Source organism: Lampris incognitus, chromosome 15, assembly GCF_029633865.1.
Source record: "Lampris incognitus isolate fLamInc1 chromosome 15, fLamInc1.hap2, whole genome shotgun sequence".
Lineage (NCBI taxonomy): Eukaryota > Metazoa > Chordata > Actinopteri > Lampriformes > Lampridae > Lampris > Lampris incognitus.
The window spans coordinates 19,575,650-19,602,130 of record NC_079225.1 but is presented as its reverse complement, the minus strand read 5'-3'; the positions used below and the strand labels follow the sequence as shown (position 1 = coordinate 19,602,130).

At 44.9% G+C, this 26,481-nt stretch overlaps 1 protein-coding gene across 1 annotated transcript in view; it reads right to left on the bottom strand.

Annotated features, from left to right (window-relative positions):
* The window catches only part of mthfd1l (methylenetetrahydrofolate dehydrogenase (NADP+ dependent) 1 like), a 91,936-nt gene that overhangs the window by 63,953 nt on the left and 1,502 nt on the right, over positions 1–26,481 (bottom strand). The window contains exons 2-11 of the mRNA XM_056294091.1: positions 24,944–25,031; positions 24,132–24,182; positions 23,494–23,547; positions 21,143–21,267; positions 20,194–20,294; positions 18,344–18,480; positions 17,459–17,570; positions 17,318–17,373; positions 17,065–17,162; positions 16,076–16,249 (exon numbers count right to left, since the gene is read on the bottom strand). Of these exons, the coding sequence (XP_056150066.1) occupies positions 16,076–16,249; positions 17,065–17,162; positions 17,318–17,373; positions 17,459–17,570; positions 18,344–18,480; positions 20,194–20,294; positions 21,143–21,267; positions 23,494–23,547; positions 24,132–24,182; positions 24,944–25,031 (996 nt within the window). The remainder of the gene's footprint in view (positions 1–16,075; positions 16,250–17,064; positions 17,163–17,317; positions 17,374–17,458; positions 17,571–18,343; positions 18,481–20,193; positions 20,295–21,142; positions 21,268–23,493; positions 23,548–24,131; positions 24,183–24,943; positions 25,032–26,481) is intronic.

Sequence of the window (26,481 nt, the reverse complement as noted above, 5' to 3'; positions counted from 1 at the left end):
CTAGCATGACCAACAAGACCAACAAGACCAATAGGGGATACTTTCAGCAGCAACAGTCAGTTCTGCTGAATAATACATGCACCCCTTAATGACACTTCAAATCACAGTTGATAGGAATCAAATGGTTTTATCAGCACATACTTTATTCGATCAACTTTGAAGGAGTGAATTTGACACCACACATTCATTTTTTCCACATTTCAAAACCTCATTTTGGTATAACTATCTGAAATCCTATGCTTAAAAAAAAAATCGACAAAAAGCACAGAAGAGTTCGCCCTAAAAAATACTGAGAGATTAATCAAGGAAACCTTGTACATTTCAGACCAGTCACCCCACAGGAGAACAAGGCAGATAATCACAGGTTCCATTAAGTTGATAATGGACATTTGTCTCATGATATTTAACAATATAATATGATATTTAACAACATGATATTTAATGATATTAAACAAGCCATCCATCAACAAGGAAATAAAAGCCTCTTGTCTATGAGACTGGTATCATGAGAGAGCTCCGGCCAGCTCACAGACTCACATTCTCTTGTAGAAGTACAAGTGTAGCATCATGCCTGAACCCGCCAAGTCAGCGCCCAAAAAGGTCTCCAAGAAGCCGTGACCAAGGCCGCCGGCAAGGGAGGGAAGAAGCAAAGAAAGTCCAGGAAGGAGAGCTATGCCATCTACGTGTAAAAGGTCCTGAAGCAGGTCCACCCCAACACCGGCATCTCCTCCAAGGCCATGGGCATCATGAACTCCTTCGTTAATGACATCTTTGAGCACATCGCCAGTGAGGCTTCTCATCTGGCACATTACAACAAGCGCTCCACCATCACCTTAAGGGAGATCCAGACCGCCGTCCGCCTGCTGTGAGCTGGCTGGCTGGTCACCAGTTTGTGGAGCTTCTCAACTCCAAAAATGCTAGAGCACGTTTTCAATTTGCCATTAATTTTCATAAAATTGCCAACATTTGAAATCTACACACAGTTGACTTCTCGCCTCAAAAATTCTCAGACGTGAATTCAGTGAGAAAATAGCATATGAAAACTGTAAAAATAAATTCCAAAATCTACACCCAGAAGGGCATTAGTCTCTCCCTTGCTGGGAAAGCGGAGACGTATACAGATGTGTACAGTGACGTAATGAGGTGGCTCTCTAGCCAGCTCTACCCGGTGGAGAAGCAGACCAGTTCTTGGGAGGTTCGCAACTTGAACCGGCACTAGAACCAGCCCAGAGCTAGAACTAGGTTTGGGTTAGTGGAAAGGGGATATGTGTTGCAGCGATCACACACGCTTCAAACAAGGGTCCAGATAGAACATCACATATCTCTCTCTCTCTCTCACACTCACACACACACACACACCCCCAAAGGAGTTTGGGGGGGGGGGAAAACATTTCATACCTCTTTCACTCAGCATTTCCCTCCTTTTCTCTGTAGTGAAAATATTTGACAGGTCTAGCCCAACCCAACACTCCCCTTCCCAGAACAGCACAATGAGGTGGCTCCAGTCTCACCGGTAAAGAAATGGTTTTTGACTTTTCCTCCTATTTCCATTATCACCAACCGCAGTTTGTGTTCTGCTTTCGGCTTCATTCTGAGCTGAGCTCCATAGTTCATAACTCACGTGATTGAATATCGAATGTCATTTTATAAAGCATAGTAAGTATAATAAATTGCATATCTAGCAATATCCCAAGCTTCTAATGTCCCTACACCACGCTATATGTGTCAGCATCTTCTGGTGCTGGAATCAGTTGTAGATGTCTCCTCATGGATATCGCCTGCACAATGCCCAATATTATCACCATTTCCTGAATCAAAGTAAATGAACTGCAATCTTTAAAATCCAAACTGGAGGCGTAACCTCTACCACCAAATATCACTCTTTTCGAAAGCTAAGGTATATCTGCTGAGTAGGGACTGGAACGCATTACTGGACAGCTGGTTGAGAGCTGGAAGGCGACATCATTCAAGCCGGGGACGGTGGTTCATCAGTTCTACACTACAGCCTGCCTCACTGGGAAATAGGAAATCTTTTAAATCCTGGAATAGCCTTTCTGCGCTGTTATTCATGTGTGTGTGTGTGTGTGTGTGTGTGTGTGTGTGTGTGTGTGTGTGTGTGTGTGTGTGTGTGTGTGTGTGTGTGTGTGGTGTCATTTTAATTCCGGCGATAGAAAAATGTGTTACTAATCAAAGGCAGAAGAAAACAGCTAGAATGAGGGCACCACATTTTACATCATTTCTAATTTACAATAACCATTAGGTAAAACAAATAAAAGCTGCGGTGAGACACTGCAGTGACGAAAGATGCAGATGGGAGAGTCAAAGGCACAGACGTTAACAAAACAGTAAATAACAGAAGGGCAATCGATCAGTAGGTCAGTCAGTGATAGACAGCAGATAGTCTTGGCCCTTACAAAAGAACCCGGCAAAGCTGGTTTTAGTACTAAACTGCTGAACGGTTCTCTTTCATAATATTCATTTCCTGTCTCACATTGGGAGACGCCTACGGCGTGACCTCATCAGAAGTTCCTAAACCAGGATTGGCTGGAACCAAGCATGTCAGTGTCAGGGAGGGTGGAGACCCTCCCCCTATAAAAGGGCTTGACACTACACTGCCAGTCATTCAAAAACCTCTTCTCACTACGAGCAGAAGTTCCTAACGTTCTCTCTCAAGCTAACTGTCTTAGCTAACTGACCTAGCTAAACCATCCATCGACACAAGCGAAGGCTCGGTCACCAGGCACTATGTCAAAAGATTGACTCTACACAGTAGATTCCGCTCATTTGAAATATCTGCTGAATGCAATGAGGTTGGTGACATGTACAATCCGGAGCTCTGGCCTGAAGGAGTGCTTGTCCTCCGCTATTATGAGCCGCACAGGGGTGGAGTTATCGGGTCAAACACTGCTTTTGCTGCTGCGGGGGGGGGGGGTGAGTATGCCTGCTGGTGATATGGTCATTCGCTAGTCAACTGTCGTGGCCTGCATCTGGGCCAGAGTGCAGGGGATAAAGCTCACCGCATAGTTGTTGAAAACCTTTTGGAGAACTGTGACATACTATGTATGCAAGAGACATTTTTAGCTAGGCAAGACTTGGAAAAACTAAACTCCTTCAATGATAACTTTCATGGGGCTGGGGAGTCTACAACTGACCTTGGCATGGGAATAGTGAAAGGCAGGATACCAGCAAGTGTGGCTATTCTATGGAATAAGAAGATTGACTCATGGATAAATGTGGTTAGGCTTGGTGGTGACTGGTGCATTGCAGTTTACTCAAAATGCCAGGGAATTCTTTATCCTTACACCCTATGAATGCCATAAGAATGAGGATGAATACTTAAATAGGCTTGCATTCATCAATTCTTTATTCAAGATAATACTTCTTCCAGTTTGTGTCACTGGGGATTTGAATGTGGATATCTCAGACAGGAATTCAGTATTTGCTAATCACATGGCTCAGATCTGTCAAACTAATAAATAACCTTATATTGTCAAACAGTGCTTTTGCCTACAAATAGTTATTCAGATTCAAGATTCTTTATTTGTTACGTCTCATTATAAAAGTATAAGAGAGTAAAATTATTGAGTTTTGGCTCCTCAACACTGCAGCAACAATAGTAATTAAATAACAACAAAACAGAACAAACAAGCAGTAATAATAATAAAGAGTGTGATGTATGTAAGGTGGTGTGTGTGTGTGCGCGCGTGTGTGTAGGCCCAGCCTTAATAAATGTGCATATGTGTGTTTAGTTTGCATATTTGTGTGTGTTTGTGTATGCCAAGCTACTTCTGTGTACATACATATACATAACATAAGTGAGGCCTGGCACACTTCGTCATGGCTAGACCACTGTATTGCACTGCTGATGCACATGCCTTGTTGGGGAGTATGAGTATTATGTATGGGGCAGCAATGACTGATCACATACCTCTTGCTATGGCTATAAATGTTGAACATCTACCTGTGTGTGATGTGTCTTGGCCTGAAACATGCCCAAGCTGCTTTTGAGCCCACGAAGGAATGCACTCACTTTTTTTACATGGTGAAGCTGGTCGCGTGGCTCGGGTCCTGGGCTGTTCCAGTGGCATCTGGACATCGCTTGGCATCCTCCTCATCATATTCCTCATATATTTTATAATTCCATTATAATTCTGTTATCCTCTTTCAATGTTGTACTCTGTAAATTGTGTAAACCCAACATCCATTGCACATTGTCCGTCTTGGGAGAGAGATCCCTCCTCTGTTGCTCTCACTGAGGTTTCTTCCTATTTTTTCTCCCTTTTTTTTTTTTTTTTTTTTAGGGAGTTGTTCCTTATCCGATGCAAGGGTCTAAGGACAGGATGTTGTTTGCTGTGAAGTCCCATTTGGGAAATTTGTAATTTGTGAAATTGGGCCATACAAATTAATTTGACTTGACTGGCATGTCGGATGAACTCGTCCAGCACTGACCCGATTATGCCTTCCACCGCAGCAGCTCATGAGCCGATAGACCTCGCTTAGATGATGGCCCCCGAAGCTGAGGCTGGACCGAGTTGGGGGGAACAACTTGACTTCATTGACCTGCTGCCTCAAGAACTAGCCGGCTTGCTGCCCCAGGAATTAGCTGGGCTCAGCCTCGCAACAGGCCCACTGAGTTAGCTGGTGGATATGGTGGATTATGTTTCGGAAGGTGGGTCGGAACTCTTCATGTCCGACAAGGGCGATGACAACGACTCTTCACTGGCACTGTCAGGCCGGGTTGCAAAACCTCAATCCTCAATGGTAACTCCGGCAAAAGACGGGGCCTAGTCTTCCCCATATACTGGACTTGGATGTGTATAAACGTGCGGCTTCTAAGCTCAAAATCTAGTGGCCTGAAGTTCAAGTTGAGGGGGCGCGGTCTCATTATTATGGCAAAAAGTTGCCCAAAGTGAAGAGGATGGGATAGCATCTTCTGCAGATTTTCCCAGAATTACTGGAGGAATTTGCTTTCTCTTGGTCTAACAAGAGAAAGCAAATTCCTGCAGTAATTCCATAATAAACCATACAGGAAGAAGCATCCTGTGGCAGGCAGCGCCATCCTGACTGTGAGGGAATGGAGCGCCACGGCCTCCCCCAATAGAGACCATGGTGGCACCTCACCTCCACACGAAAACAACCCTGTCATCACCGGGCGCACTCCCATCCAGAGCGGAACCGGTTCAAATCCAGCCAGACAGATAAGGCATACAAGGCAGCTGTACTAGTGGACCGGGCCCTTAATGCTACCTCCCTTCTGATGGCATACCAAGCTGAGCTGGAGGAGGCGATGACAGCTTCGCCTGACCCCCGCGTTATGGCAAGAGGTGTGTACCATCACCAACCACTGCCTGCACAAGGTGGCGATCCAGTCACAGGGTAGAGCCATGGGGTTGATGGTCTTGCAGGAGAGAGCGTGTTGGCTGAATCTCACCATTCTGTCAACCAAGGAGAAGGAGGACCTCCTCGACACCCCCATAATACCCCAGGGCCTCTTCGGTACGGCGGTCATGTCAATGTAGAAGAGGTGTGAGTAGAGAAAGAGGGGGGATGATGCCCTCAGCTCTGCCTGCTGAAAAGGGCACCCTCTGTTGCCCCTCATGCCAATCGCCAATCCTTTGCCCAGGCTGTGGCATGCCCACCTCCCACTTTCAGAATCCCCAGGTTGCCTATACCTCAAGCAGCCCCACAGGCCCCACCGAGGGCATCAGCTCCGAAGGGCTCATGGCAGAAAAAGTAGCTCCCTCAGGAAGGGAACCAGCCTGACCAACCCGCTTATTTTCTTATTGCTTATTTGCTCATTGATGCTAATTTTCACATCCCAGTATACCCAACACACACCTAGTATCTCAGATTTGCCTTCCAAGGGATAGCCTAAGTGATGAGTATCTAGTCCTCCCCTTTGGCCTCTCACTAAGCCCAAGAGTGTTTGTGAAATCCACTGAGGCGGCCATTGGACGTACATGGCTACTTGGACAGGGCGTCCAAGTAGCCACATACATCGACAACTGGCTTACTGTGGCATCCTCCCGCCAGGAGGTGATATATCACACAAAGTTACTCACAGAGCATTTGGTGAATCTAGGTTTCAAAATAAATCTAGAAAACAGGTTTTTTTTCTTCCTTGTCAAAATATCTAATTTATAGGCCTATTTATAGACTCAGCTCAGGCCAGAATGAAGCTGACAGGAGAAAGGTTACAGGCACTCAGAGTTTGTTTAGCCCTTTTTCACAGGGGGAAATGTGGGTCTCTCAGGCTTTGCCAATGGTTGTTAGGGCTAATGACCTCAGCCCTGGCAGTGATTCCAATGGGACGCTTACACATGAGGGGAATGCAGTGTTGGGTGGCTTCTCACAGGCTAGACCCATCCCATCATGGCTCTCAGAGTGAGAGTCTCTGTGACCTGCACAGCAGCACTAATCCCATGGAGAAGTGTGGGTTTCAAGACTCAAGGAGGTTATTTTGTCCAGGAAAGTGGCCACAACAGATGTCTTCCTATTGAGCTGGGGGGGGGGGGGGCAGCATGTTCGAGGCGACCACAGTAAATGGAACCTGGTATCCCCACATATGCTCATTTCACATAAATTACCTGGAATTGTTAGCTATTCATCTATCTGTGAAACATTTCCTCCCTTTCCTGAGGGGACATCATATGTTAATCCGAATGGACAACACCGAGATCCCTTTAGTTACACACACTGATTGTTTGGAGCAGCAAATATTTTCTGTCCCCTAAAGGCCACTCATGTGCCAGGGATACTGAACCTTGGAGCAGGTCTTTTGTCAAGGGGAATGGAGACTTCACCCAGGCGTAGCTGAGTCTGGTTTGGGAACATTATGGGTGGCTATCCATGGACCTCTTTGCGATGGGAGAAAACACTCAGTGTCCTCTGTTTTTCTCCCTTCATGACCACAATGTACCCCTGGGGGTGGACACACTGGCTCACCACTGGTCTCATGCTCTTTTGTATGCATTCCACCCAATAGCTCTGATTTTCCCGACCCAAGCCAGGGTACGGGAAGAGGGCCTGTCGATGATTCTCATAGCTCTGTAATGGCCATCAAAGCACTGGCTGGCGGAGATAACCCAGCTCTGGGAGCCATAACTTCTGACAATATGCTGGAATCTGCTGTCTCAGGCCAGGTAGAGTTATTTCAGCCCCACCCAGAGAGGCTGGATCTGTGGGCTTGGCCCATGAGTGGTTCAATTTGAGGACCATGTGACTCCCTGTGGGCATAATTGAGACCATCCAGAATACTAGGGCCTATTCGACGAGCTCCCTATGCTCTAGGCCATTCCTGTGTCTGACTTCCTGCCCAGCTCAATCTGCTCTGTGCATGTGGCTTCCATCAAAAATAGACTAAGCGTGTATTTTTTAGCGGAGCATTATGATGCGTTCCAAGCTCTGTTCAGTAAAAATTAGTATTGGGTGAAGGCAAATTATTACTTTATCATGATGCGTTTAAATGTTTTTGTAAAATTATATTTTTGATGAGAAACTTAAATAAACACAAGTATTTGAAGGAGAAATTTGTTGATGTTTTCAGAGCAATATAAAATATATATTACAAAGTGGACATTACCCTGTTTAACTTCCTAATACTAAATCTAAAGAGATTATAATACATGATTAAAACTACTTATGTCGAGAATTTTTTTAATCAAAGCAATTGTAAAGATAAAAATACAATCACTTATTTCCAATCAATTGAATAGTATGTTGTTATGTAAATATATACTATAGATGCCAATAACAAAGTAAAAAGACATTTAGAATTTTTTATTTTTTTGTGGAATTCTTTCCCCTTTTTTCTCCCCAATTGTACCCGGCCAATTACCCCATTCTTCTGAGCCATCCCAGTCTCTGCTCCACCCCCTCTGCTGATCCGGGGAGGGCTGCAGACTACCACGTCTCCTCCAATACATGTGGAGCCGCCAGCCGCTTCTTTTCACCTGACAGTGAGGAGTTTCGCCAGGGGGACATAGCATGTGGGAGGATTATGTTATTCCCCCCTGTTCCCCCTCCCCCTGAACAGGTGCCCTGACCAACCAGAGAAGGCGCTAGTGCAGTGACCAGGACCCATGCCCACATCCAGCTTCCCTCCCGCAGACACAGCCAACTGTGTCTGCAGGAATGCCCGACCAAGCCGGAGGTAACGTGAGGATTCAAACCGAGGATCCCCGTTTTGGTAGGCAACAGAATAGACCACCACACCACACAGACGCCCTACATTTAGAAATAAGGATGGTTGGGTGTCCAGGTGGCGTGGCGGTCTATTCCAGCCTTCCCTGGATCGGCAGAGGGGATGGAGCAGCAACCGGGACTGCTCAGAAGAGTGGGGCAATTGGCGGGACACAATTGGGGAGGGGGGGGGGTTAAAAAAAAAGAAAGAAAAAAGGATGGTTTACTTTTTGGGACAGTTCCAGGACGGTGGTGAAAAAAGTTAGTCTGGAGCCCTGCCCTTCCCATTGTGTTGGATCCCCTTTCGGTCCCACCTTTTGCACCAGTGGAACAGGTGGACTTGAAAATCTTCTACTACTACTACTTCTATTTTCAGCTGTTCACATTAGGGGTCGCCACAGCGGATAATCCATTTCCAGTTCTTCCTGTCTTCTGCATCTTCCTCTGTTACACCAGCCACCTGCATGTCTTTCCTCACCACATCCATAAACCCCCTCTTTGGCCTACCTCTTTTTCTCTTCCCTGGCAGCTCCATATTCAGCATCCTTCTCCCAATATACCCAGCATCTCTCCTCCACACACGTCCAAGCCATTTCAATCTTGCCCGTCTCGCTTTGTCTCCAAACCATCCAACTTGAGCGGTCCCTCTAATATAATTGTTCCTAGTCCTGTCCTTCTTCGTCACTCCCAGTGAAAATCTTAGCATCTTCGACTCTGCCACCTCCAGCTCCACCTCTTTTCGTCAGTGCCACTGTCTCCAAACCATATAACAGAGCTGGTCTCACAACCATCTTGTAAACCTTCCCTTTAACTCTTGCTGGTACCCCTCTGTCGCAAATCACTACTGACACTCTTCGCCACCCACTCCATCCTGCCTGCACTCTCTTCTTCACCTCTCTCCTGTAATCCCTGTTACTTTGGACAGTTGACCCCAAGTATTTAAACTTGTATGCCTTCGTCACCTCTACTCCTTGCATCCTCACCATTCCACTGTCCTCCCTCTCATTCACGCATAGGTATTCTGTATTGCTCCTACTGACTTTCATTCCTCTTCTCTCCAATGCATACCTCCACCTCTCCAGGCTCTCCTCAACCTACACCCTACTCTCGCTACAGATCACAATGTCATCCGCGAACATCATCGTCCATGGAGACTCCTGCCTGATCTTGTCCGTCAACCTGTCCATCACCATTGCAAACAAGAAAGGGCTCAGAGCCGATCCTTGATGTAATCCGACCTCCACCTTGAACCCATCTGTCATTTCAACTGCACACCTCACCATTGTCAAACTTCCCTCATACATAGCCTGCACCACTCCTACATACGTCTCTGCAACTCCTGACTTCCTCATACAATACCACACCTCCTCTCTCGGCACCCTGTCATACGCTTTCTCTAAATCTACAAAGACACAATGTAACTCCTTCTGGCCTTCTCTATACTTCTCAATCAACATTCTCAAAACAAACATCGCATCTGTGGCGCTCTTTCGCAGCATGAAACCATACTGCTGCTTGCTAATCGTCACCGCTTCTCTTAACCTAGCTTCTATTACTCTTTCCCATATCTTCATGCTGTGGCTGATCAACTTTACACTTCTGTGGTTGCTACAGTTCTGCACATCGCCCTTGTTCTTGAAAATCGGTACCAGTATGCTTCTTCTCCAGTCCTCAGGCATCCTCTCACTTTCCAAAATTGTGTTAAACAATCTAGTTAAAAACCCCACTGCCATCTCTCCGAAACATCTCCATGCCTCCACAGGTATGTCATCAGGACCAACTGCCTTTCCACTCTTCATAGCTGCCCTCACTTCCTCCTTGCTTATCCACTGCACTTCCTGATTCACTATCCCTACATCATCCAACCCTCTTTCTCTCTTGTTTTCTTCATTCATCAGCCCCTCAAAGTACTCCTTCCACCTTCTCAGCACACTCTCCTTGCGTGTCAGCACATTTCTATCTCTATCCTTGATCGCCCTAACTTGCTGCACATCCTTTGCAGCTCGGAAAATGGCGGCTTTAAAGACAGCTTTGTTGCTGTCTCTTGCTTCAGCTAAACGAGTGGGTGAGATTTATGGTGTTTCAGTACACCAGGCATGTACAAAGTTCTTACAGCCCAACCCTGCCTTTACGCCTAAGGTGTCAGGGTCATGCTCCCCAACTGACCTTGTGTCCTACTATCTCCCGCAATTCTCGACAGATGAGCATCAATGGTTATATATGTTGTAACTGGTACGATCTTTACGCATCTACATGGATAGAACCAAAAGCTGTGGGAAAAGTGACCAGCTTTTTTGTCTTGGACAAAGACCACTTGGGGAAGCCAGTCTCAAAGAAGTCTCAATCCACTCTCACTGAACTGTGGAGTCTATTGCTTTAGCTTATAGCTCTAAGGGTTTGCACCCGTGCACGTGGCTGCGTGCACATTCTACCAGGGGTCTCACCACCTCATGGGCCCGTTTCAGAGGGATCTCCATTCAGGAGTTTTGTGCTATACCAAGTTGGGCCTCCCCACACACCTTTGCATGGTCCTTTGATGGTATGGCTCCTCTATTAGCCCATTTGTTGCTTAGTGTAGCTAACTCTCAGTAAGGCTCATTTCGGGACAATTGGTCCCTCACTAACATCTGCCCCACAATCTGGGACTCAGTATTAAACAAAGTGAGACACGAATCTAATGCTATGAAAGAAAACTTTAGGTTACAGACGTAACCCCGGTTCTGTAAGTAGCATGAGTGAGTATCTCACCAGATCACTCTCCTTGCTCATTCGTAGCGAGGGAGAGGTGAACTTTTTTTTTGGGGGGGGGGTTTTCCCCCTTTTTCTCCCCAACTGTACCCGTCCAATTACCCCATTCTTCCAAGCCATCCCGGTCACTGCTCCATCCCCTCTGCCAATACTTGGACGGCTGCAAATTACCACATGACTCCTCCGATACATGTGGAGACGCCAGCCGCTTCTTTTTATCTGACAGTGAAGAGTTTCACAGGGGGACGTAGCACGTGGGAGGATCACGCTATTCCCCCCAGATCCCCCTCCAACTTGAACAGGCGCCCTGACCGACCAGGGGAGGTGCTAGTGCAGCAACCAGGACACATACCCACATCCGGCTTCCCACCCGCAGACACGGCCAATTGTGTCTGTAGGGATGCCCAAGCAAGCCAGAGGTAACACGGGGATTCGAACCGGTGATCCCTGTGTTGGTAGGCAATGGAATAGCCCGCTGCACTACCCAAACGCCTCAAGGGGAACATTTTTTTGAGTGATTGGGTGCTTAATGTGAAGCCCTTTTATAGGGGGAGGGTCTCCACCCCCCCTGACACTGACGCATTTAGCTCCATCCAATCTTGGTTGGCAAAATGCAATAGACCTTTTTATGACCTACGTCACGCATAGTATGTGCGCGCATTTTGGCAGCAAAAGAGGCAACTTCTCCATCTCCAAACAATGCAGAGTGCAAGTGGATTTTTGATCGATTGATATTTACATTTTTAAAATGTCATCTTGTTGTGTTGTGGGTTGCCAGAACAGGTCTAGCAAAACTAAAGGTATTAATTTCTATATAATAAAGGTATTAATTTCTACCGCATTCCATCGGGGAAGAGACCATTCAATGCAAACAGGTGACGATTGTGGCTACAAGAAATATAACGAGTCTAGATAAATATGTAAGTGGCTATCATAACAAATAGAAGTTATATTGTAGCATAAATAAGAGGTTATAGCATACAGTTGTATGGTTGCAAATAATAAAATCAATTTTTTTGCTGCCAAAATGCACACGCATACTAAATCACATGTTCACTGTTTACCAACTGTAAAAGGGTCTATAGGAGCTTCTGATGAGGTCATGCTGTGGGCGTCTCCCAATCCAAGACACTCACTCATGCTACTCAGAGAACCAGGGTTATGTCGGTAACCTAAAGTTATTATATTGTCATAAAAACTTTTATTCTTGGATATTCTGATCAAACAAGGTGCAGATCTATTTCAGCTGGCCTGACACAGAAGAAGTGGTAAATGAGCAGGAGCCCTGATGCTGTTTTGCAGTGGTTGAACATGCCTCACAAAGGAATTCTATTTACAAACCTCTGACATTAGTGCAATAAACCAGATGAGCAGCAACTTCTGATTACGCCAAAAAGAGATTTTTCTATCATCTGCCTCCTGTTCTGCCGAGACTTGGCTGTGTGGGCTGATGATGGACAACATGCTGCCATCGAGGAAAATTCACAGGAGGTGGGGTATGTTTTAATATCAACAAACGCCAGAATAATGATATCATGTTGTTTCCGAAATCGTTTTTAGTCTGTATCTTTATTGACCCTAAGTCTGTCTTCTCTCCATGTGACTTTTCCTGAATCATTTTGGTTTGGTGTTTTCGCTCCACCACATGCCTGAGTACATGATGTTCTGTAAGGGCTGCAGGGACAGATAACTAAGAGAGTTGGTTTCTCAAATCATCTCAGGAGATTCTAACAAGGCAAACATGGGTCAAGACCTCCCCAAATATTGGCAGTACATCATGTATGTCACCAGAGATGGTAGAATGCTTGATCATTGGTACACCACTATCAAAGACACTTATTGCTCACTCTTCCACACAGCCTCTGGGAAATCTTGCCCATGCAATGGTCCACATGGTCGAACCCAAACACAGCCTCAGAGCAGAAACTGAAATTCAATTCAATGTAATTTCTATTTGTATAGCACTATCTCATACAAAAGCAGTTCAAAGTGCTTTACATAAAAAAATGTAAAAAAAAACAAAACAGAAAAAATACAACATACAAACTGAACAAATGTGGTGTGGTCATTCTCGACTGAAAAGGAAGACCTTTAGTTTGGTATTAAAAGAGAACAGTGTTCGAGCAAGTCTAAAATCAGCAGGCAAACTGATCCATACTTTAGGTGCACAGACGCTGAATGCCAGTTCACCAGACTTTGAAAATGCTCTAGGTACATGGAGGAGATTTCCACCTTGTGACCTGAGAGATCTGCGGGGATTGTTAACTGACAGCATGTCTGAAATGTACGGAGGAGTCAGACCAGCAAGTGCTTTGTAAACTAAGAGGAGGATTTTGAATTGTATTCGGAAAGAAACAGGTAGCCAATGAAGGTTTCGGAAGACTGGCGTTACGTAATCTGATTTTTTTTGTCCTGGTTAGAAACTTAGAACTTACGTGGCTGAGTTGTAATCTATGGCTTGACTGGTTTGGAAGACCTGAAAACAGAGAATTGCAATAGCCCAGCCTGCTCATGACAAATGCATATATGAGTTTATTCGAGTCAGACTGGGAGCCTCTGATTTTGGAAATGTTTCTGAGTTGGAAAAAGACAACCTTGGTGGTGCCATTGATATGATCCTTAAAACTTAATTCATCATCCATGGTTACTCCTAGTTTTTTTTTTCAAAGATTTTTTTTTTTTTGGCATTCTCTGCCTTTATTTGATAGCGATAGTGGCAGGAAAGAGAGAGGGGTGACGTGCAGCAAAGGGTCCGGGCCAGATTCAAACCCAGTCTGCTGCGGTAAGGACTCAGCCTTATGTGGTACGCGTTCTACCATGTGAGCCACTGGGATGCCCCTACTCCTAGGTTTTTAATCTGTTCACTGGTTTTTAGTGATCTGGACTCCAGGTACTCACAGACCAGCTGTCTCTGGGCTTTGGCCCCTACAACTAGGATCTCAATTTTCTCCCGGTTAAGCTGAAGGAAGCTCCCTGCCATCCAGTGGTGGATTTCTTCCAAGCAGCTGACTAGGGAGTTTATGGGTTGGAAGTCATCAGTGGATAATGAGATGAGAAGCTGTGTATCATCAGCACAATTATGACAACTAATATTATTGTTATATTTGCTGATAATGTAGCCAAGGGGAAGCATATATAAATTGAAGAGAATAGGACCCAGGATGGACCTCTGCGGGACCCCACACACTAATTTGTGTTTGTTGGACTGGAAGTCACTAAGTGTGACAATGAAATTACAGTTATGCAGGTAGTATTCAAACCACTGGAGAATTGTGCCAGATAGACCCACCCAATTTCGTAACCTTTCCAGCACGATCCCATGAGCCACTGTGTCGAATGCAGAACTTATGTCAAGGAGTATTTGGACTGAGGTCTTTTTATTGTCACTGTTAATCGTCATGTCATTAACAACTTTTAAAAGAGCCGTTTCTGTGCTATGACACGTGCGGAAGCCAGACTGGAATTTATCATAGATATTATTGTCTGTAAGATAGATAGGCTGCGGCATCCCCGCGACCCTGACAGCAGGATAAGTGATTGGATGATGGATGGATGGAAGATAGCAGTTCAGCTGCTGATATAAAATCTCAATAATCTCAGGAAGATTAGGTTGGAGATTGGCCTATAATTACTGAGTACATTTGGGTCCAGGTTGCTCTTTTTTAGAAGTGGTATAATAGCAGCAGTTTTCGTGCAATAGGAAAAGATACCAGTCTGAAGGGAACAGTTTACAATTGACAAGATGTCATCTTTTAAAAAATTAAATGCAGATTTAAAAAAGGATGTTGGAAGTGGATCGAGAGGGCTGGTCTGGTAAAGGACCCACGTTGATTTACAGCATTAGTAAGATCTTTGGAGTCTACAGTGGACAATTGCTTGAGACTGTCAACACGCAATAATAATAATAATGGATTACATTTATGTAGCACTTCATCTTGACACCTAAAGCGCTTATCAGTGAAGGGGGGAAAACTCACCTCAAGAAGCGCATCTACATAAACCCGATGTTGAACAGCAGAATCAGTTATAATGAAAGCAGTGGAAGTATGTCATAATTAGCAGTAAATTCATTGGTTGGGATATTGCGCCTAATGTTAAGAATTTTGTCATTGAAAAATAATGCAAATTCATTGTATTTGGCAGTTGAAAAAGTGTCAGAAGACACAGCAGCGGAGGGGCCAATGAGTTTGTCAACGGTTAAAAAAAATGTTTTGGATCATTTTTGTGGTCGTTGATAAGAGTTGAGAAAAAATTCTTTTCTGGCCCGTTTCAAGCTTCTGTTGTAGTTCCTGAAGGTGTTTTTGAAAATGTCCCGGTCAAGGCGCAGTTTTGATTTTCTCCACCTCCTCTCAGCTTTTCGGCAATCTCTTTTCAGCTGCTTTATGATCTCGGCATTTCTCCACGGGGCTTTACATTCGCTAGAGTTTTTTTATTAGATCTTAGTGATGCAGCATTATTGATACTGTCTATCAGAGGAGAATTAAAGCGCTCTGCCTAACCTATTTGATTCGCTGGATTGGCATGTATTTAGAGAAAATACCAGCAGCCTGGATGTGTACAAAGACAACCTGTGGTTATCGAACAGGTTTTGTGAGAACATATGCATTCCCACAAAAACCTGGGTTAGATACAACAAAGACTAGCGTTGGTTAAGAGCAGAGCTCAGAGGGGGAGACTTTATGGGCCAAAAAAAAAAAAAGGTGTCAGGGCTGCCGAGCAGAGGTTCTCTGAAAGGCTAAAAAAGCAAATCTAAGCCAGTGACTCATCCTCAGGATGAAAAGGCTTTTTGGAACTCACCCCCTATTATAGAGGAAAAACTTCCCACTCCACAGATGAAGCTGAAACTGATCAACTATCTCCGCATATTTGAAGTGTCCCAGCCCGACAGCCACCCACTTTTTACCAGCCCAACACTTTAATACAACAATTTGTCTACTGGATCAGTTGTCCAGCCAATGCTAGTGTTAAGTGTCATTTTACTATTCTGATTTCAAGTTGTTTGTTGATACATCTGAACAAACTGTCCTCTTTGTTTTCTTATTTTTACAAAAAAAAGTACACGCCTGTAGCTCTAGTCAAAAGGATCTTGGTATCATTTGTACTACAAGTAGATGAAAGGACTCCATTGATCAGCTTCCAGACTTACCCTGCCACCAGTACGTATTTCCCATCGGGCTGTGAGTGGAGGCGATCTAGCAAGGAGAGTTGGACCTTGGCCTTGGTCTTTCCGTAGGCCTCCAGCTCTTCTGGAAGCAGGCCAATCTCCTCAGCCAGCTGGTCGACTGGCTTTGGAGTCTGGGCTCTGGATATCTCTATATCACTGCAGGATCGGAGGGGACATCAGGGATAATTTGGGCTATATTACTTTTCAATAAATCAAGACTGAGCAGTGCTCATTTAAGCAATCAAAAGCTATGTTCAGACTGCAACTTAAATCCAACACTATGCAATTTTTCCCCTCAATTTGGGCCACTTTCATATGCAGTCCCAGATCAGGTAGATACACATCTACTATGTGGACATGTGACCCAAGTCTTAATGATAGAATTGGAATTCATGTTTTATGTCACCCTCCATGGCCCAGATAACTGTCATTATCACTCCAGGTTGGTGGACTTAATGTGTAGTGCAGTGGCTTGACCAGACCAGAAAAAGATGAAGGAGAACAACAACAACACAGTCATTGATTTAATGTCTACTTGGGGGGATGCTTCTATTCACACTAGACTCAAGGGTACATATCAAAATCAACTGGTGTCTGAAAAAAATTGTTAACATCTGAACATGGTCACAAGACAGCATTTGTGGTTGTTTGTTTTTGCATTCAAATCATGTCAGGATGGTTTGTTCACACCGATCTCGAATTTGGGTCACATTCAAAATGAATGAACGGTATTAAAGTAAGACCAAAAAAGTGCGATTGTAATCAATGTGATCTACCTTAGGTAATAACTATGCTCTACTCTGTTTGCCAACATCCCACAAATGGTTTAGACATAAAGCCTAACATTAGATGAAAAGTAGAGTTAATTCAAGTCATCGCTGACTGACATTGAAGATGTGACGATCAGCTCTAACAAAAAGGCAGATCTGTTTTTGAAAGCAGGCAGAGACTGTGACACTGTTGGTGTATACCTGGGTACGGGGGAGAGGGGCTGGAGTTTAAGACTGCACAGTCTCCAGGGTCTGTACTGCTGCGCCTGGAGCCAGCGGCTGCTTGCATATACCACGTTCTGATGGCGAGAGGGGGATAGACAGAAAGGAGTGAACAAGAGAAAAATAAAAGAGAGAGAGAGAAAGAGAGATTAAGGATTAAGCCAACAAATGGAGAAAATTAAAAAGATGAAAAATAAATTAGATCAGGAGAGGTGAGATCAAAGAGACGTACCTGCATCCTATAAGCTGCAATGAGGTGTGAAAGCCCAGGCTGTGAGGACGTCTCATCTAAAAGCAGCACATCTACTGTTAATGCGTCACAGGGAGCTGTATAAAGCCAACTAGCAACTGTCACAACAGCCACACACTATACCTGTTGTCAACGCTGGGTCACAATGGATGACAGCAGCCCCTGGTCTCACCCAGGTGGGAGGGACATCCATTTGGCCCAGCCCCAAGAGGACCACAGCATCTGCCTGCATCACCTGGAATAAACACAGGAAACATGACTCATGAATATGGGAAAAAATATGGTAAAAAAGAGAGACAAAGAAAAATGAGAAAAAGATATGGTTAGAAATAAGAAGTGTTATTGTTCAATAGTACAGTGATGGTGACGTTAGAAAGCTATGGTGGCTGAACGAGGCTGACCTTGAACAATGCTTTTCTTATAGGTAGTAAGGAAACTCAGTATTAGATGTTGATTGTTGTTCTTCAGCCAATCTTTGCAGGCCTATGACGCTGTGAATCTCCCTTTGCATTATCTGACTCGGGGATTGTGAGTGAAAAGGGAGAGACTGCCACCTTGTGGTCATCCTACAAAACCCACCCAATCAAGTGTTGCTTGAAGCACTTTGGGTACCATACAGGGAGGACAATTTCCAATTTAACTTGTATATTTTCGATCCATCCATCCATTATCTGAACCGCTTATCCTACTTTTATATTTTAGTTTGATTTTATTTTATCTGCTTTTTTTTTTATTAATTAGCTGTGGACCATGAGCATTTGGTTAAAATTTTCACCAATTTGACATTTCTCTCCCACGCATATTTTTTTTTTCTTTTACAGAATCATGAATTGAACTCCACCAACCATTTAATGTGGTTATCAAATAGTAATGATGGAACTTTCAGTCTTGATAACTTGGTTAAGTGTAAATGTACATGTAGAGAGGCCCACACACACACACACACACACACACACACACACACACACACACACACACACACACACACACACACACACACACACACACCTGTTCCTGAAGACTCTCGGAGCTCCTTTGACTGTTGAGTGCTATCATTCCTCTTCTCTGCAGCAGGCACTGTAGAGACACCCTGAGGGGTCCTTCAACACCAACCAGCAACACTGTTTTCCCTTCTAAAGGAGCATCTGTGGAAATGCTACAGTTATATATTGGAAAATAAACCTCTCCACTGTATACCATAATTCAGAAGGTTCTAATGCTATATTAACGCTGACTTCTTTTAGACCATGGTCATCTACACTGGATATTTTTGTAATTTTTGTAACCGTCTCATCTGATCAGAATCAAAGTCTTTTGGAGGATGCTGCTCTGCTACAAATGGAGGCTCATGGGAACCCTTAGGCCCAAAACTTACTGATAGTAACAATAACAATAATCATTACATTTATATAGAGCTTTTCTAGACACCCAAAGCGCTTCACATTGAAGGGGGCAACTCACTTCAACCACCACCAATGTGTAGCACCCACCTGGGTGATGCACAGCAGCCATTTTGCACCAGAACGCTCACCACACAGATCAGTTTGAGGTGGAGAGGGAGGAATCACTGAGCCAATTACACGGGGGGTTGATTAGGTGGCCAGATGGTGAGAGCCAGGCTGGGAATTTTGCCGGGACACCCGGGCACCCCCTACTCTACTTTAGTTCAAAACCATGGACGTTTCAAGCCACACAAAGTCAATCTCACACATCGTTGCATTCTAAAATGTGTCACCTGAAATTCTTAAGGCCCAAAACATACTCTATTTAAGTATGCCAGCTCAAATTACCATGCCTGACATGCGCACTGCAAATGCACGTCCCGATTGTACATACTCAACATGCATCCGTGTCTCTGTGGAAGTAACAAACCAGAGTTCTCAAGGGGGCGCTATACTGGTGTGAAAAAGAGCAGAAGAGGGCAGAAATCAGAGATGACAAATTCGTCCTTTTGTTGCCTGCTATAGCATCCCTTGCTCCAAGGATTGAGACTGCAGATCATGCTTGCATCATGTTAAGAATTTCCAAAGAGGGCGTCTGGGTAGTGTAGCGGTCTATTCCATTGCCTACCAACACAAGGCTCGCCGGTTCGAATCCCCGTGTTACCTCTGGCTTGGTCGGGTGTCCCTACAGACACAACTGGCTGTGTCTGTGAGTGGGAGGCTGAATGTGGCTATGTGTCCTGGTTGTTGCACCAACACCTCCTCTGGTCAGTCGGGGCACCTGTTCAGGGGGAGGGGGAACTGGGGGGAATAACATGATCCTCCCATGCGCTACGTCCCCCTGGCAAAACTCCTCACTGTCAGGTCAAAAGAAGCGGCTGGCAACGCCACATGTATTGGAGGAGACATGTGGTAGTCTGCAGCCCTCCCCGGATCAGTAGAGGGAGTGGAACAGCGACCGGGACAACTTGGAAAATAGGGTAATTGGCAAGTACAATTAGGGAGAAAAGAAAATGTGTTTGTAGGGTCACCCGACCAAGCCGGAGGTAACACAGGGATTTGAACTGGTGATCCCCATGTTGATAGGAAACAGAATGGACCGCTACACTACCCGGACACCCTGAACCATGTTTCTAATTGATAACAAAGCAACATTCAGACAGACACGGCACCAGGCTGCATGCTAGGACATTCAACAGTCTACGTAGATGATGGTTGATGAAGATGATGATGCAATCAGGCAAAATCCATCGATTAAACAGCCGTCTAAATCTGGCCATCTTTGACGTAGACATGGAGTGCAGGGCAGCTCTATGAGGGATACTCAGAGTAACTCATAGCTGTACCCCACTGACCCTTGATCCCTAACCTCTCTACCACGATCTTTGGTCTCCTCACCCACCCACTGACACTCACCATGTCTCTCCAGCAGGTCCATGACAGCACTGGCCATGGGTGGCACAAAGCCTTGGCTGAAATCCCCCCTTACCAGACGGCCCATGTTCAGATCTGACATACTGGAATAATAAAAAAGAAAAACATGAAAACATAGTTATCAAAAGATTTTTCTGTTTAGCTCCTATTCCTCTGCCTTGCACTCCTCTATTAATGATGATTGCAAAATGATGATTAATTATATGCAAAATTCAAATGTTACAGTAGCTCATTACAGTAAACTCCTAGGACCCATAAATATCAAAGCATTTCAAAAGACAACCGAGCCCAGTTTTGTAAAAAAAAAAAAATTGATTGTGTGATCAATTTCCCAATCTGCAACTCGTGATATCACACGGTCCTTTTCTAATTTTCTATTCCGATGTCTGCTGAAGGAGATTATCTAAATTTACTCATGAGCTTAATTTTCTGCAGCCCATTCTAATTTGGACCAAATTTTAAGCAGCATGTGAGTAAATGCATTTATGTCCAAACCGCCACAAAATAACACACTGCAAAATACAGATGCTGGAAGTTTACTACCAGAAAAAGGTCTACTCCTTGGTCAGGATAAGAATGGACATTCCTCTTAGACATGGATATCTTTCAACAGGGCCACATAAATCACAAGTGAACCAAAGGGGCGAGAGACTGTTCAGCATGGCACAAGCCTTATTCAGGCATGGACCACAAATCATAGTCCGCTGTTCTCACAAATCCTCTACTCTGAGTTCAAACCTCCGGACCTGCAAACTGGAGTGAGCAGTATTAGACGAGAAACAATCCCAGCCATTACGCCATGTCATGAATAACATCTAACCTTTCAGACTCTGCCCTACAGATTTACATTTGCCCCTGACTGCTGCTACTATCCTATCCCACACAACCCATCCCCACTTAAGTTCAAAACTCCTGCCATCCTAGTCTTTACCTGTCCACATCCTTCTCAGGTTTAAGTGTGTTGAGCACCCTGTTGGTCAAGGAGCTGGGTGGGAGGTGGAGGTAGACCCCGTGCACCTTGGGGTCCTCGTTCAGTTTCAACACCTCCTCTAAAATCTATACACAGACACACAAATAACAAACACTGCAGTCACACAAAATTGTAAAAACATCAGTTATGTTGACATGTTAAGTTGACATGTGCTGGTATGCGTACTACATAGTCTAAGTATGTAAAGTGATGGAGAGGGGAGCGATGCAGACTGCAAGACTTGCGTGATCTACAGTAGAGCCCTGCGCAGGACTGTTTTCTTAATCCCGCTCCCGCTGGAGTTCTGACCATTACCGCCCGCTCCCGCAATGTCTGTGTCCACTCCCGCCTGCTCCCGCAATGTGTGTGTCCACTCCTGCCCGCTCCCACAATGTGCGTCCCCTCCCACCCGCTCAAAACAATGTGTGTGTCCCCTCTCGTTCACTCCTGCAGTATGTGTCACCTCCCGCCCGCTCCTGCAATGTCTGTGTCCACTCCCGCCCGCTCCCGCAATGTGTGTCCCCTCCTGCCCGCTCAAAACAATGTGTGTGTCCCCTCTCGCTTGCTCCTGCAGTATGTGTCCCCAACCCGCCCGCTCCTGAAATGTGTGTGTCTCCTCCCGCCCGCTCCCGCAATGTGTGTGTCCACTCCCATCCGCTCCCACAGTATGTGTGTCCCCTCCCACCCACCCCTGCAAACATTCTGACCATTTATGCCCCCCACAATAGCGTTCCATTGATTTTGTGTTTTCTCCCGTCCCGCAGGGATGCAAACCTGTCGGTAAAAATGTAGCAAAATTATGTTCTAGTGCATAATTACGTCCAAAATAGTGCAATAATTACAGTTATTCTAGTGTTGACTCCATCTTTCTGGTTAGGGCTAGCTAAATCCCAGGAACGTAGTTTATGTCTTGACTACCCGCTCCCACCAGCAGCAAAGTTAAAACTGCCCACTCCCACGAGATTTGTTTTGGGTCCCGCGGAATCACAATTCTAATGCAGTCCTCTAATCTAGTTTTGGACATACTTTCCACTTTTCGTGTCCGCGGACAGCTGCGGACTTGTGCCGGTCACACAGACACGCAAGCAGTTCCATTCATACTACAACTGAGGGTCCGCATCGGTCTGACGTTCCACTCATGCACATTTCCCAAGCCACACTCCATTCCAGTTGGTGGCGGTGATGCACCATAATGTTTGCCAACCGCCATAATAATTTCATTTTCATCTCTCCCAAGCATTTGTGCAATTTCTCCCCAGGAGTTCAATGCCATTCAGCTGTCTTTGTATTCTTTCAAAGACGAATTATACAGCCTCTCTTCAAAACAAACATCCATTTTGTTATCTGGAGCATGTGCAGTCGGCGCGCTTGCCATGCATACAGTCCGTGCACAAATTTTGGGCTGTGCACGAATGTCTGCATAGGGGACGGCGCAGACATGGGCAGATGACGACATTTACATCACGCAGACTTAAGTGGACCCTTGCGGACACGTGTATGCAGAAAGTATGAGGTAAATTGGTCTTTATTCACAAAGGCTGGGCATGTGGCAAAGATGGTAACCTAGCATGACCTAAAGGGGAGGGAGGAAGCAACGGAGGAGGAGAGGAAGGAAAGATAGAGCAGACAAATGTTAAGAGCTTTTGGAAGAGAGCCGACCAAAAGAGAGAGAGAGAGAGAGAGAGAGAGAGAGAGAGAGAGAGAGAGAGAGAGAGAGAGAGAAAAGGAAGTGTGAAAGTGGAGCAGCAGAGAGTAGTGAGGTGGAATTCCATACCTCTCTAAGCCCTGAGCTATTCCCAGGAGACCCTCTCACACACACACACACACACACACACTCACTCACTCACTCACTCACTCACTCACTCACTCACTCACAGGATGAAAAACCCCCTTCCAGCCGATGGAGAGGAGATTCCCAAACCCACAATTTAGGAGGAGCTTCTCAAGTTGGCAGGAGTTACATAATGACATGAAAATATGACAAGGTGAAGAGGGAACAAATATAACAAGGGACCCCGTGAGGACTCCGCAAACCTGCATCCATTCACATTTACTGGATTGCAACCAAACGGCTAAAAAGTCCATCCTGTATTTTTAGGAGCGTAAAAGCAAGATCTCTCTTTGCAATAGATCGATTTCGATCGAGACAACTCACATTGAACTACCCTGCGATCACATCCGGTATACAGACAAACAGCGAGGAGAAAGGCAGTTCAAGTGCTGACTTGCAGAATGACGTGGAGGGAAGAGGTGCGCCGGCCTGATCTAAGACATAAATATGAGGAAATCTATGCCCATCAAGTTTGACTTACCTCATCCTCAGTGCAGTCTTTACGCAGACAGATCTGCATGACATACAAGCCAATCTGTAGGAGCAAGGACACAGAGACAATCACAGGTTAAACAGGTTGAGTGTACAAAAGGTGACAAAGATATACTTTTAAACAGTTTGAGTGTACAAAATGTGACAAAGATATACTACATATGCAGAAAAGAAGAGATGAGAGACTTTATGCAGGGAGTGGTGGCTGAAGAAATGTTCCTTCTGCATTTTCCCAATCTTGCTGTCCCTCTTCCAGGGGCAGCCAGAAGAAGTGGGCAGCCCTTTCCTTTCGTGCCCGGGGACCAATTCCGGGTGGACATGCATGTTATGGTCAGAGACAGGACAGGAGAGTGTTCTGCATGTTTTTATTGACGCTGGAGGTAACCCATGTAAGCACAGGGCGAACATGCAGAGTACACACAGACAGCCACTGCACACCGACAGGCCTTGAGAGAACATGCAAACTCCCCCGGTGTCAACACCGCCCCAGGCGGAAATCGAACTTAGGACCTTCTTGCTAGGACCTTCTTGCATGGTGGCGCCACCGTGCCACAGAACAGACGGAAAAACAGACAGATATAGATAAACAAAAAGGGTTACAGGCAGCTAGGAAGAGAAGATATTTACCTTCCTTGCAATCTTCTTATTGACCTCCAGCAAGCCATCATCCTCACCTGCCTTTGAGATTAAAACACATACAAAGACACACAAACATACATGAATACATGCATGCAAAAACACACACACACACACACACACACACACACACAAACAAGGCCACACAGTTGTGATAAATGACAAAGATTCATACAGATATCTCAGATAATCTTTCTAGTTCATGGGTAGTTGAAGGCAAAGGTGCGACTGAGGCCACTGAGGCTGAACAGCACTAGATACGTAGGTGTTTGTGGACAACCCTCCAAGTGGGCCCGCATATCCCACTCTCCATGTCTAGCACTATACAAGGCTGTGTTATCTTTGTGCTCTGTGTCAGAAAACATTATATTTGGTAAGGCTTTACATTAAGTGAATGTAACAAGTATTAGTTAAAAGGTAATAAGGTCCTTATAAGTCATAACTTTTGTATTTTGAGGGCTATCAAAATCAATTTAATAACTTTTAATCATGATGGTCCTTAGATGCTGTGTGCAAAGTTTTATGCAGCTTGGACTTACAACCTAAGACGGGTGAGGAAAAAGTAGGTTTTGCATACTTTGCAAGTACCATCTAGTGGCCGAAAACGTGTTTATGATGGTATAATTAACACTTACATAGTCTTAATAATAATAATAATAATAAGCATTTTGTAAGGACTTTTTAGAGCCTTTTCACCTATTAACTACTACTTATCACATCCATTTATTGTAAAGCATTACCTGATATTTTAAGGCATTAATCCCGGGTTATTCATTCACACATTTCCGTTTTTGCCCCTTTACCTGTATGATGGCTAACATAGGCTGAAGCGCTGATTGGGTTCCTCTTTGGAAAGCCACCATCGCCTCCTTGGAGCGCTGAACTATTTGCCTAAGAAGAAAATAAACTAGTGAACAAAAACCTCTCCATCTAGACAACAGTCAAAAAACACTACTTTACAACAAAATTTAGGGGGCGAATATTGTGAGTTGTCCCGCAGAGTTACGTGTGGTTGCCTCTCGGAGAGCAGTACGACAAACGTGTGTAAAACTCCATGGTGGGCTGTCAGGGCCATCAGGGCCTTCTCTGCTGGCCCTGCCAAAATCAAAATCATAATTTGTTTTTCATAGTTAAATTGAAGTATGCATGAAATGCGTCTGAATTCAATTACTTGTTTTCTTGTGGGGCTGAGCAGGAATTTCCTACATCATCTAAACGCATCACAACTCCTTGGACCAGCACTAATGGTTTTGCTAGCCTGTCCTTGAAGCCCGAAGCTACAAACTGATTACAACTTTGAGTGACCGACCGTATCATCAGCCAATCAAATTTTGATGAGACAGAACACCCCAGGGCCCTGTGATGTATTGGTGCTAGCCCCGGTGTTGTCATCAACTTTGAGCTTGAGCCTTTGGTGGGTTGTGAGCAAACTAAGCGCAATGGCCACCACAATCACAGCTACTGTCTGCATTATTATTTTTTTTACCTTCTCCAAAATGGACTAAATACCTGGGTGAATTTTGCAAGAGAAGGCTGCCAAGGGTCTCTCAAGTGAGGTGGAACTTCAACTCCAGGTTGGTGTGCACATTTTTCTTATTGAACTGAAGGCAGTGCACTGATAATATTGCGGCTATACTTTGTTTAAGTTGCACAAGTGACTGGTGAACACTACATCAACTGTGGAAACTTGTTTGTTATTTCTGCCAGGCATTAAGTGTTTGGTCACATGTGTGTCTGTCCACGGCTAATCTCGCAAACTACTGGATCTATCAGCCTAATTTTTTTTTGTGCACAGTTATGACTGTAGTAGTAGTAGTATGACTGTATGATCAAGACCCTCTCGTAGTTGCGGTGATTAAAAACCTTCGGAAAATGTTTGTACTTGCTATTGCTGCTCCCTCTTTCCATTCACTCTCTAGCTCGCTCAACCAATGCTGCTCTCTGTCACTGCATGCATGCGTACAGTTGATTTAGCCCAGGCAGCAAAAGTGCCCAAGATGTATTTGGGTATGAGTGTTGAAACTAAACGAGACATCAATCATATTTTGCAAATCAGCAAATAATTCACTGGTGATCTCAGCACAGGAGAACTGGAAGAACATTGGACGAACCAAAAAAATTAACTTTATTCACCTTGCCGTCATGTCTCTTTAACTGACATCATGAGGGGGATTTACTGCTTACTGCTTATCCTGCTCTCAGGGTTGCAGGGGATGCTGGAGCCTATCCCAGCAGTCATCGGGCATTGTAACTGTTATAACATGCTATAATGCCACTATAAAAATACAATTTCAAGAGTAGGACACAGCTGGGAATCCCCTCAGTAGTCACAATAAAACAT